The sequence below is a fragment of the Melanotaenia boesemani genome, chromosome 23 (assembly GCF_017639745.1).
Source record: "Melanotaenia boesemani isolate fMelBoe1 chromosome 23, fMelBoe1.pri, whole genome shotgun sequence".
In the NCBI taxonomy this organism is placed as follows: domain Eukaryota; kingdom Metazoa; phylum Chordata; class Actinopteri; order Atheriniformes; family Melanotaeniidae; genus Melanotaenia; species Melanotaenia boesemani.
The window spans coordinates 11,188,138-11,201,713 of record NC_055704.1 but is presented as its reverse complement, the minus strand read 5'-3'; the positions used below and the strand labels follow the sequence as shown (position 1 = coordinate 11,201,713).

General features: G+C 38.2%; 1 protein-coding gene across 2 annotated transcripts in view; it reads left to right on the top strand.

Moving 5' to 3' along the window:
• The window catches only part of chst11 (carbohydrate (chondroitin 4) sulfotransferase 11), a 90,078-nt gene extending 80,657 nt beyond the window's left edge, over nt 1-9,421 (top strand). For both annotated transcript variants that reach the window (XM_041977012.1, XM_041977010.1), the window contains exons 3-4: nt 3,331-3,560; nt 6,050-9,421. In XM_041977012.1, the coding sequence (XP_041832946.1) occupies nt 3,331-3,560; nt 6,050-6,674 (855 nt within the window). In that variant the 3' untranslated portion in view covers nt 6,675-9,421. The remainder of the gene's footprint in view (nt 1-3,330; nt 3,561-6,049) is intronic.
• Nucleotides 9,422-13,576: the final 4,155 nt, after the last annotated feature.

Sequence of the window (13,576 nt, the reverse complement as noted above, 5' to 3'; positions counted from 1 at the left end):
TCGAGTCCAGCATTAAGAGTCTGATTTAATAAAGTTTTTCATCAAGAGGGACTTTATACATGTAGTATAAATCCCTGCTTGATAGAGTAAAATTGCCCAGCACCAGACAGCAGCCAGACAATCATTCTGTTTGCAATGATGCTGGACAAGACAGGTTAAAAAGAAAAAAAAAAAAAAAAAAACAATAATCTTCTTTATGTGGAGCTGCTGCAGGAACATTTCTTAGATTTATTTTATGAACCCTAGAATTAGTGTTAATTCATTTTTTGTGTGATTAAAGGATGGGTGTCATAACAAGCGAGCGACTTACATCCATATGTTTAATGTTAGAATATCTGCTCACTTGTAGCTGACAGTGAAACATATCTTAAACAGTATTTTATGTACTAAAAAATAAAGATTACATCCTTCCATTCAACTATTTTCTATACCCACTTTTTGCAATTAAGGGCTGCAGGTGGAAAATAGATAACATCTTTTTAAAGTATATTGTACTAATTTGTCATTTATCTACTAAATACTGTGATAAATAAATGATTGCTTTTGTTTCTTGTTCATTTATAATGTTTAAAAATAAAGCTACATTTACATGGCAGACAAAAGTGGCCCAAATCCAACTTTTTTGCCCATATGTGGCCCATATTTGACAGTCTAAACAGCACAAAATCCAACCCAGGTCACTTTTATATGTGGTGTTAAATAGATTACATAACCAGTCTTTTTCAAAGGGAACTCAGTCTAACTGCCGTGTTGCATTTTGTCCGACTTACAGTACGTCTCTAAAATGAGACAAGCGTCACAACTGTGTGCCTAAGGAGGCTGAATGTGGCCAGGCTGAATGTAAACAATGGCCCAAACTGTATTATATCATCATTTTTTCAGCTCTGATTGCACACTTTCTCAAATTAATACACACACGCTGATATGTGGAGTATCCATATTTAGCTACATATACAAGGCACTCTTTGTGTGCATATGGGTCACTTCAGGGTAATAGACAGTTCAAACATAGACGGATGGTGGTCACATTTATATTATAATGTAAACTACCATACAAAAGAAAAAAGAAAACAAGCAAAGAATTGGAATTAAGCATTAAGACCTGCATCGTGAATTTATCTTTTAATTCTCAGTTCATGATTTTTCACAGAAGATCACAATATAACAAACTAACAAAGTAACTAATCAATGTATTTTTTTAAAAAGACATATTATACATATTATTACACAATTTCCTCAAGTCTCAATGAAATGTGTGTGACATGTTTTGGTGAAAATAGCAGAGATACTCCAGCAACCTCTTTTTCTTACATTAATTATCTCCTCCAGCCAAATGGGTGTGGAGCATGGATGTATTATAGAACTGGATAACGGGCTGAAAATGGCGGCCCATTCATTTCTATGGAAGTTGCTCACCCAGCGCATACGCCGAAAAAGTTCTCAGGCTTCCGGGTTACTTCCGCATATTGGGCCCATAGAGCATGCGCAGTAGTGTCACCTCCCATCATGCTTCACGTCACTGTGAACGAGCAATGCGCAGCCCAGTGACCTGATCCAGCCACGCGCGGTCACGACATTAATCTGCAGTATGAGAGCTGTACAAACTCAGATGATGATTTTCTACGGCACACGATCGGACCTCGATGTAAAGTAATGATATAATATACGTGGAAAAAGTTGTGTAGTAATTGTTAAAATGATGGTTTGTTTTAATCTGATGAATTTCTATATGGGATTCGTAATAGCCCAATATAAGTCAGTCTATATTGTATATTTGTATAATCCCGTGTCAAATTTTCACGATGACTTACAATTCCTACCTTTATTCATGAATAATTTCAGGCACGTCTTTTGTAATAAATGTTAGAAGTCCTTGTTAATGCATTATTTCATTGTGCTACCCATGCATATTCTCTTTATTTTTCTGCTATTCCCTGGATGACACCAAGATTATCAATTGCGTCTCTTAAAATGTTCCTTTCTTGTGTTTTGCCGGATTCCACTTTGTTAAATGCTGCAGTTTTTTAATTGACAAAGAAAAAAAAACTTTGTTTAAACTGAGGACTATGTTAAGGAAAACTAGGCCACTTGGGTTATCACCATTCTATATTTATTATGTAGTTATGTATTTTATGTATCGTGATTTCCGTTAGGGATTGAAAATGGTTTTGTAGGCTATTTTACCTAACTTGGCGACATTGTGTCGCTGTCATGAAATGGCTCAACACTCCCAAAATATTTAACTGTATATGTATAACAAAATATCACTGACAGCGATGCGTCAAGACTGTTATTCATATTTTATTTGAACTAACGAAAATAGAATAGCAGCTCATAAGACAAAATATTTTAATTAAAAAAAATTCTATTGCCCTCTGGGTGAACAGTGTGATTAAACTACTTAACAAAAAGTGAACTAATGTGAACCAAAATATAAGAAATTAACAAATAAAAAAAAAAGCCACCCTCACTTTCCCCGATCTATTCATGGGCTGAATCTCTCTTTACATAAAATAAACCAGTAAAACGCACTATCAGGTGGTTTAAACAGGTGGTCGTAACTACAACCTAGAGCTAATTAGGATTTAGGTCACAATACGTTTAAAAACAGGAACTATCATGCATGTAATATCAAACATTAAGAATACAAATGTATTAAGTTACTCGATATCAGAAAAAAGAAACTTAACTTTAACTTAACTTTTACGAACAGCTTTCCCATCATATTGAAGTCAACAGCCGTCCTCCTCGCTCCCGACACAGCATGACCGCGCTTCGGCAGTGCATGTGCACAGCCGTGACGTCACCGGAGAAATAGAGACTTTTCTGTGGCTTTTATGGCCTTTTGAAAAATAATTGACGGATTAAATGTCCATGAATTAAAAATATTGAATAGAAAGATTAGTAATTAGCTGTGTTTAAAGCTGAAGACGTCCTGTCAACAGTTTTACAGCCGTGTCTTTTACCATTGTGGCCTATGGGAAAAATGCTTTTTGGGCCCCATGGGATTTTTTGTTGCAGTACCACGAGTGGCCACTGGGAAAAATCGGCGTGCCGCCATTGTTCAGTCCGTTATCCAGTTCTATAATACATCCATGGTGTGGAGTCACCCACTTGACTCCCCTCTCTTGCTCAGGGTCTGCCTCTCCTTAGATCTCTAGTGCTTTATAACACTTGGAACTCCCTTCTTAAGCTAACTTAATTAACACTAAAACTGCAGCAGTAGCAGCGAATAGCTTATGATGTGCCTACCACACTGAAAACATTTCACTTGGATCTCAAATTAAAATCTTACTGTCCTTCCACTCCCTCTTTTTTTTTCTTGTTTAGTCGGACTTGTCAGGGACTGCCGTCCTCCACCAGGCCAGGAGGGATCAGGTAGTGGATGCCTGCCGGGTTTACAGTGCATCCAGTCGAAAGCGACGAGTACTGACACCTGGAGACCTCAAACACCTTGTGGTGGATGAAGATCACGAGCTTATCTACTGCTACGTCCCAAAAGTGGCCTGTACCAACTGGAAACGAGTAATGATGGTGCTCACGGGACGGGGCAAATACAGGTGAGTCCAGTACCTTGCAGAGTTTTACATTTAACTGTGGATTTAGATTGTACAAGGGGCCATTCAATCTCCTGTAAGGGGCCAGCATGCAGTATTTTGTAATATCAGTCAAGCTGCAAAGTGCGACTAACTAATGGTGTTTTTCCATTACATAGTAGGCACAGTGCAGTTTGACTCAGCAAAGCTCCTCCATGAATCAAGCTATTTATCATTGCAGCATGTGTGAAGCTGAGCCATTAGACACTTTGCATTACTGTGTGTGTTTGTTACATTGATTTAGTAAATGTTTTCATCTGTAAATGTTTTTATCTACCTTACAAGTGAAGAGGAAAGAGCAGTTACTAAACTAGGAGTGATCATAACAGGTAAAACCTAAAGAGGTCAGTTCCCGTCAAATTGATCAGATCCTTACTTACTGTTAATGAACATGCTCAACAAATGCAATTTCAAAGGCTTGAGCTCCGTGTAAAATGTAAATAAAACTAGAATATGATGATTGCACATCTCATTAGCCAATAATTAATAATAAGCCAATAAATAATTATAATAACAGAACTTAAAACACATATCGAATGTGAAAAGTGAGACATTCTGCTATTTCATTAAAAAACTGATATTAGGTCATCTTGAATCTGATTGCTGTGACATGTCTTAAAAAATTAAGAAAGGGGGGACAACGTGTCACAGCACGGTGGAGGTGAGTGGAGGTAGGCAGGTTGGAGGCAAACTGGTGCCGGAGCAAGTTTTAATAATGAATGAACCAAAAGAACTAAGGGAACACACGATGAGGAAACACAACAAGGATCTGACCCAGGACAACTAAAAACAAGGGGTATAAATACACTGAAGTAAACTAACAAGAAACAGGTGAAGTAAATTAAACCAGGTGTACGAACAGGAAGCAAAACAGAATACACAAGGGGAAACTCACCAAAGTAAAACAAGAAAACAGAACTAGCCATGACAGGACTACAAAACCTTAAATAAAAAACCCAAAGATCATGACACAAAAGGCTGGAAGCTGGAGGAACATGTAATGAATTTAGGTAACTGTCAGTGATGATGATTCGGTATGAAAAGAGAACCTTAGAGAGGCAGAGCCTCAGATAAGTAAAGATGAAATCTGATGCAATTATTTGATGCAAAAAGTTGCTTCAAATGATGGAAAATGGTAAAATAATGTTCCTCAATGTAAACTGTGCATACTTCAAATATTCAGTAGACTATTGTTAAAGGAAAATGGAATACTGCTCAGTGGTAAATATGGCACAGTTTCAATATTTTTCAGATGAGCCTCCGTCAAGTTGAAGTAAGCTAATATTTTTAAGAAGCAAAATACCCTCAACATTTTACATGGTTTTCCAACGTTTTTGGAGAACTTGTAAATTCATCATTGCTCTTGAACACAGTAAATGATCTGTATGAACAAATTAGAGATTTATATTTGAAAGTGTGTTCTTGACTTTTAAACAACATCATGAAACAAGGAAGTTTGTCATTGAAAGCTATTGCAAAGATAGTGATGACCATCCCTGACCAATCAAGAGTCTGCTATGTTTTTACGTCTCTGGATTGTATCGACCTCCTTGGATCACTTTAGTGAATGTTTGACTTTGGTGCTACTAAAAAAGGTATTATTTGGTATGAGTTATAAAGTTCTACTTAAAATGGAAACAAAACAAAAAAACAAGCCAAAAAGTCCTGTACCATGTAGTGGAAAAATACTAATAGCCTCTTTTCCACTAGCACCTGCCTCTAGCTTAACATTGACCTTACTTAGTTTAGACTATTTTCTGTTACAGTTAGGTTCCAGTTGTTTTAGCAAAGCATACCCAAAGCCCCACTACATCATTTGTATGCAACACAAACATAACACAACAATGGAGGGCATTTAGGCAATGGTACACCTGCTGCTAGGTCTATGGATTTTTGTCACACTCAAGGTGAAAAGGCGAAAGCCAGAGATGGCTGTGGGCAGCAAGACAAAACACTCTGGAAAAGTACAGCAGAGTTTGGGAGGAAGTCACGTCTCATCCAGTGTTGCCATCAGTGACCTGCATTCTGTAGACGTCACATTTTCGGCTCCACAAATACCTGGTACTAGGTTCTACTTCCTAATGGAAAACTGAGTCAAGTTGAGCTGAGTATTAGTGGGAAAAGGCAAATAGATGCTAAACTCTCATCCATCCAGTGGTCTTTACTTCACCATAAATGTTAGAAATATCCTCTTTTAAACCAGTATTTGTTTTCTTTTTCTGAAACCATGGTAACACAACATTTGAGATTCCATGGAAGAGAACTGGTGTGCTATATTGATCTCAATGGCTAATTAAAATAAAACAGTTGCTAGTTGCTGGTCATTATGAACTGAAATTAAACAAAACTACGATATTTGGTTTCCAATAAGTTTCCTTAAGTTGTACTCATATCCTTTGTTGGCGTACTGTAGATATGTATGAAACCATTGCCTCTTTGCCTTCTCTCTGCAGTGACCCAATGGAAATCCCTTCCAATGAAGCTCATGTACCGTCAAACCTGAAGACGCTGAACCAGTACAGCATTCCTGAGATCAACCACCGCCTCAAGAACTACCTCAAGTTCCTCTTTGTTCGTGAGCCCTTCGAGAGGCTGGTCTCTGCTTACCGCAATAAATTCACCCTCAAGTACAACTCGTCCTTCCACAAGCGTTTTGGCACTCGCATCATCCGGCGCTACCGTAAGAATGCCACACAGGATGCCCTGCTCAACGGCGCTGACGTCAAATTTAAAGAATTTGTTGAGTACCTAGTGGACCCTGCCACGCAGCGTGACGGCCCACTCAACGAGCACTGGCAAACCGTCTACCAGCTTTGTCACCCTTGTCACATCCACTATGACTTGGTGGGCAAGTATGAGACTCTAGAGGAGGATGCAAACTACGTGTTGCGGCTGGTCGGTGTCGGTGACTCCCTGCGCTTCCCAAGCTATGCCAAGTCCACTCGCACCACAGATGCCATGACTGCTCAATTCTTCAGCAATATCAGCACCCCAGAGCAGATCCAACTCTACCAGCTTTACAAGATGGACTTCCTCATGTTCAACTACTCCTTGCCCAGCTACTTGCGGCTGGACTAATGGACGACAGAGCTGGGAATCTGAGACGGGCTGCCTTATTTAAAGTGAGGCTACAAAATGAGTGAAGTTCAGAGTTTTGGAAGCAAACTTGATTTTAAAAACTGTCATTGTACTTTGTAGTTGCAGCGTCTGAAATCGATGTGTAAACAGTGCTGAAGGATTGAGGTCATGCGTGCTTGTCCTGGTATAAGTTTAAGGATGTTCAGTCAGCAGATACAGAGAGCACTGATGGCATTGGACCACACGCATGCAAAAACTGAAATGTGTTGGTGAAGCAGGTCTTCAAGGCGTTTTAAAAAGGGGAGCTTATCCTCAAAAAAGAGGGATTTTTCTGATGATGTTCCCTTCATGTTGAAACAAACTGCTGATAAATTAGGCTGCTTCAGTTTCTGCAAACAGCAGCCTTGCACGCATCCTGACCCCCAATGCATTGTGGGAGCTAAGCTTATCTCCCTTTCCCATAATCAACAGAGAATCTCCGTCAAATTGTAAAGCAGATCTTGTCCTTTCGCCGCGCTGTCAGTGTGGTGACTTAGCACCCATTATCCTTAGCTGTGTAAGATTCATCTCAGAAGAAAATTGGCTCATCGCCTCCACAAGGATGCCTTGTAATCGATGGCTCCAGGTATCCCTTTCAAGACCTTTTTTTTAGCTATAACTATGATGGGTGGAAAACTGTTTTAACAAAGCCAACTGTCACTGCTTTCTGTCATTATGATGTTGGCTGAAAGGATTTCTTTGTTACACCCCAATGACTTGGTGAAATCAGTGGCTCCTGCTACAGTCTACAAGTATACAAGTCGTTTAGAGCAGCAGGAACTGGTTAGAAAGTAAGGGATGTGTTCATGTGGTCGGGTATATCAGCTGCAACAGCTGAAGTAAAGAGACAACCTGTGGGGTTGTTAAGTGGTTAAAGTCTTCATGGATGCAACCAGGGCCACTTCCACAAGGCCCCTGCACCCAATTAAACATGTATTTCAGTAAATTAAGACTACCCATCTGTCTTCATTCTTATCTTTGTTCTTGTTGTCTTATGAAACATTGCTGCGAGCAGCAATAACAGAAGATTATTTAATTTGCTTTATTGGTTGAACTAAGACTAATTTTGTATTTTTCTTTTCCTGGCCTGAAGAATTCAAGAGTTAAAACTGGTGTTAAGAGTTTTGTTTGTTCATATCTTTCCTTATTTTTTGTTTCTGATTCACTTCCCCTCTTGGCTTTGTCCTTCTGTGCATGAGTTAGTCAAAGATCTATTGCCTACTGTCTATTACCCAATTTCAAATATTTGGATCTCAACCAAAATAGCCAAAGGTCTCATAGACTGAAAGTCAGCCTTCAACCTTCAGTGCTACATATTGCCATTTAGCAAATTCAAAACAAAACCCCCGTCCAGCACACGTTTCCAGAGCTCAAGAACTAGCTATTCTCTTGGTGTACGTCGAGATTAAGCCACAGAATTAGAGACAGTCTCTTTATAGTGCTTGTGATTAATGGTTGGCAGTGTTAAGGTTAATAACTGCTGCACTCTCCATCACAGGCTGTTGTGTAAGCATAACACCAGAGGGAGACGGTGTCAGGCCTGTATGTCCCACACTGCATAGAGAGATGGAGTCTTTCCATGTCTTCACTTCTCTGTAAAATCTAAACCACTCCACTGTTAATTACACTGAGATGAACAAAGCTTCATCTTATAAGTAAATTTAGGCGTTTATTTTATGGAGTTCTTCTTTTTATTAAACCATTTAATCCAGCAGATTTATTACAATCACGTTACTGATACTGCAGAATTGCTATTGAGTGCGGAAGTCCCTTAAGAGCCCCGAAGACTTGGAGCTAGTCCCTGTAGTTTCATTAATTTGCGATTGTTGACCTTTAGGGTCTCCAGAGCCACAGGTTGATTGTTCAGAAATTGATTTGTTGTAATTAGCAAATATGCACCACTGCATGTGGCAACTCATATTGGCTTTAGATACCTTTTAAAAAAGAGGGGGAGGTACAGATAATTTGTGGAAGGACATATTAAAAGGATCTAAAGATGCATCCTGGTCTGTTACCTGATATTAAAGGTTTGTCAAATTAAGATTGAGTTTAGCATGTTTTTACAGCAGCTCAGAACGAGCAAACCAAACATGAGAAGGATTAGGAAAGGTTTGTTTACCTGGTTGCATTCTGGAACTTACATGCAATATTTTACACATTGCTCCTTTAAAGCCATTTTAAAGGTGCATATCACAGATTTAACACAACAACTTATCTTTTCTCATTCCCCCCAAATTGTGAAGGACTAGATGAAGTTGTCTTTTGCCCTATAAGGAAGTTTCCATTACATCTGGTGAAAGAAATCTAAAACAAAATTTGTTATTAAATTGCATTTCGGGAAACATAGGATTCTTTATTAATGGTGCATGACATAAAAAAGAAAAATCAGAAAAATCTCACTTTCTTAAGTTTTGATCTGTAATTATTTTTAAAAACTGTCCCATGAATGACCAAATTTTTGAAGGTGTAACATGAGAACATTTAAGGTAATTTTGCAAACACCTCACTGGTTTTAATAGGTATTAAAAATCTGGCTAAAATTTGTTTTGTAAGGATGGCTAAGGTGTAACTTTTTCTTATTTGGGGTAACTCAATTGCGACCGCAAACAAAATGCATATTAAGTGAAGATAAGCAAAAAAAAAAAAAAAAAAAACATTAAATATAGTGCTGACAAGTACCACACACTACTTTCCTCTTTCCTTTCATTCTCACCAAATTTTTGTAATGTGGGATTGCAAACAGATTTTTTCTTCCAGAACCTATTGTGATAGATGTCTTTAATGAAAAAAAAAAAAAAAAAAAAACCAAAACATATTTAAAGCAATAAATTCTCATAAAGAACATTAGCTCATCATGAATTTGATGGCAAGAGCACATCTCAAAAAGTTTGGGGAAGGGTCATGTTTATATTTGACCCCCTCCTTTAATGGTGACGACTAACATTTTTCAATAAATAGTCTCACTTTCAGAATTTTATGATTTTTAATGTTCTAATGTGACTAAAATATTGGTTTATAAGACTTGCAGATACTTGTATTATGTTTTTATTCACATTTCACACAAAGTCTCAGCTCTCTTTGGAACTGGGGATGTATAGAGGGTTTATAATAAGAGAACAACTAGGTTATTTTGTACCCTTTTTTTTTTTTTTTCCTTTCCCCACAAAGACATCTGGCTCTAATAAAGAACAGAAACTATGGGCCTGGCCTGTAGCCTCAATCTACACCCTTCATAGAAAGAATGGCTGTATTCTCAGCATGGCCCCCTCCTGGGTCAGGATCACAAAAATACACTCGCCCGCTTTGCACATTAGCACATTAGCCACTGATGCTAATGCCACACTTGCAGTTATACGAAGAGTGTCTGTGGTTCAACTTAAGCTGCTTATTTAACCCCCAAAATAGAAAACAAACTATACACAGAGGACCTCTTAGCCTACAAACAAGCCATTACTGATATGTTTCTACTATCCCACTTTTGGCCAAAAGTGAGTTCCTGTATTTTTAAAAACAGAAGCATGCCATTGTTGATGATCACTGCTGTCCGTGTAGGGAAAAGACAGCCTGATTAAACAAACAGGGGTAGTAAAAATTCCCACAGGGAATCAAGTATACAGAGGCTCTTGCTGACTGTGCCAGGGAGAGAAACAAACGGCCCAATTTAGAGTGTTTTTGATCATATTCTTAACTCCACAGTCAGCATGACTCCAGGCCTGTTCACTGCCCAGTGTAGAAGTATTTTTATCCAAGCCACCAAGTATATTTATGTTGTTTTTCAACGACGTCTACTTTTAGACTGAAAAGGAACAGAGGATATTTTCTAAAAATGACAATGCTTTTCTCTCAAGGAGTGGATAATGCTGTTTGTCTTTATACTTTTAATGTGTTTTATAGTTGATGAACAGATGTTTACATATTTAAAATCAGTGTGATATGTAAAATGATGGTCTGGCATTTTTGAAAGTTACTTTTCTTGGTGAGAGTTAGATTTTATGATCAGTGTCTTTTTCCATTTGCTCTGTGTGGAGTCGTGCTGGTTAACACAGCTAAAGACTGAAAACGTTAGGAAACAGTTAGCCTGGCTTTGAGAAAAAGACTAATGAACGTTTACTTCATGTTAACATCCTGATGGCTAGGGATCTCTTTTTACCAACTTAAATTTTACTGTCACAAGATGGCTGGTTTGGTAAACGCCGCCATGGTGATGACCAAACCAAAGTTTACCATATTCTAGTTGGAGATCAGAAAGCATCTCAGGCTATTAGCATTCCAAGCTAGTAAGCTAATGCATTATGCTTTATTTTGTGCATACAAACCCAAGTGATGTGTTCACTGATGGAAGATTAACAAATTTGTGCTTTCAAATTGACAGACGTGCTAATAAACAATAACAATAGCATTTTTTTATGCAAGGGGCAGCCATGTTGGATTTTGAGGTTGGGGCTGATAAAGTTTCTGCCCATTCCTGAGTCAGAAATCTGATTTAAGAAAAGTTCCAGTTTACTTTTCCTGGAGACAACTCAGAAGTTTAGACCACAGCACACCCTCAGTGAGGCGTGGGGTATGAATCGCCCCATGAGTCCAACCATGCATAAACTTTCTGCCAATCAGAACAAAGATACTTTTGGTATGAAAGATCGTAGAGTCAAGAAATGTCTTCTTTCTTGGCCTTTTTCCACTTAGGTTTCCCAGGTTAGCCACTGTACTAAAAAGGTACTTAGCACCAAATAAAAATTCAACTGAGGGAGACTGAAGTACTCAATTCTTGAAGTGAAGGAAGAAATGACAGTTTGTTGATATTGCAAATTTAAATATTAAATATTATTAAGATATTTCAGATCAAAGTGAAGGGTCACTTTGTACGTCTGTTGTAAGAGTGAGACTAAAGGCCCATTTATACTCCATGTGAAAGATGGATACGGAGCATGGAGTATATCTTCTGTCATTTACATGCGTAATTTGGTCCATTTTCAGGTCCCCTGTGGATGCGTATCCTGACAGCAAAAACAAAGTAGTATCACTGGAGACTGGAGACAGCAGGGGCAGTGCTAAGCTTCTGCTGTGCTGCCTCTTTTTATGTCTTTATAAGAGTGTACATTATCATAATCTCCTACATCGTTGCCATGTTCATTCAGAAGTGAACTCTGAACTCTGCACTGCCCTCTGGTGGATGTATTAGCTAACAACCATACTATAATAACCATACCGATTTAAGGGAAATACATATTTATGTATTTCAAGGGAGCATATATGGGCCTTAGGACATATCTCACGGTAAAAGATAGTTGACAGACTTTTACTAGCTGTTCCCTGTGTCCAATGTTATGCTAAGCTTAGCTAATCTGCATACACTGTAGCTTTTCCTACATTTAACAGATGTGTCATATCGATATTTATTGTCAAACCATCAGAAAGAAGACATTTTCCCTTCATTAGATTGAAGATATCTTATATTAATTAAAATATATATATGTGTTTCAAAAGGTGTTTTTTTTTTTCTGTGTTTAAAAATATGTTTGACCAGAAAACCCGTCACACCATACTATCAACACAGATGGACAAAGCCAGAACCTTTTTAATACCACCATTCTGCCTGCTTCATGTTGTGAAAGGGCAGGATGTTTTTAACAATGTAAACATGATGTCAGTCATTCTGCTTTCTTTCTTTTCTTCCTTTTTTTGGAGGGGGGGTTGTTATATCTGGATGTGATATTAATAAGTAGTGGTTGCCTCATACATACACAGAAACACACCATTTAGTGGCATTCCTGTTTTTCTGTGCCTTTCATTAGCAGCAACACAGAAACACAGAGAAGACGCAGAGCAGCATTTGGGCTGTCAGGACAGCTACCCCATCACACGAGCGATGAAGACTATTGGGACCTACAGTTAATCTGTCTCATAATCATATAGTGGAAAAAAAATGACAAAAGTTGACACTGCTTTAAAGTAAGAAATGTGAAATTATCCTTAAAATGTTACAAATGAAAAATTATTTCCATACCTGACAACACATTAGCTAGTATTTTTAGCAGCTGGCCGATTGTAGAAATTGTATCCTGGAGCACACCGTAATAGAAATACCAAGTAATACCAACTTCAAAGAAAAATGGCTGTTTGGTCACAAACATTTAAAATACAAAGTGCATATAACAATAAACATTTAGTGTCAGAAAGTATTTTGGTTCTTTTGGAGTCAGAGGTGACCTTGTTTGGACAAGAATGAGGAAGAGCAGCTAACAAGGAACGCTTGAATAGAATTTAAAAAGAAAAGGTAATTATTCAGTTTTTTTTTCTTGCTTTTATTAACTTAAGGCTAGTCCTATATAATTTTAAGATTGTCATTGCCCCTTTAAACGGCAGTAATGGGGGTAAAATATACCCTTATGAAATGTGACACCCCTTTGAGAAGTCTGTGTGTAGGATTGTGCTTGTTCTGCACATTCCCAGGTTGATGTGGATGGCCGATGTTAACAGTCTTCAGATATGTCCACATTATTGTGGTCACGGCCTCAGCAAGCCTGCCAAGTTTCACGTGTCTCTGTGCTGCCCTGACATAATGTTCGTCCTTCCTCACTTAGCAGAGGTCGCACACCTTTCCAGCTGCTTCACATGCTGCCAGATGGCGTGGGTGTTATGATGTAACCTGTACAGTAACTGGTGTTGAACATTTTAATCCCTTACAGACCTAAAGTCATTTCAGTAGAGTTGTTGTTTTAGGCCTTTGAGTGTTAAGAAATGAGTCTAAAATCAGCAGTGTCTACTGAATTCAGCATTTTTCACCACACGTGTTAAAATGCTACATATTGTGCTAGCGGCTAAATGTGTATGTGCATGATAACAATCCACGCTGCACCCGCTCT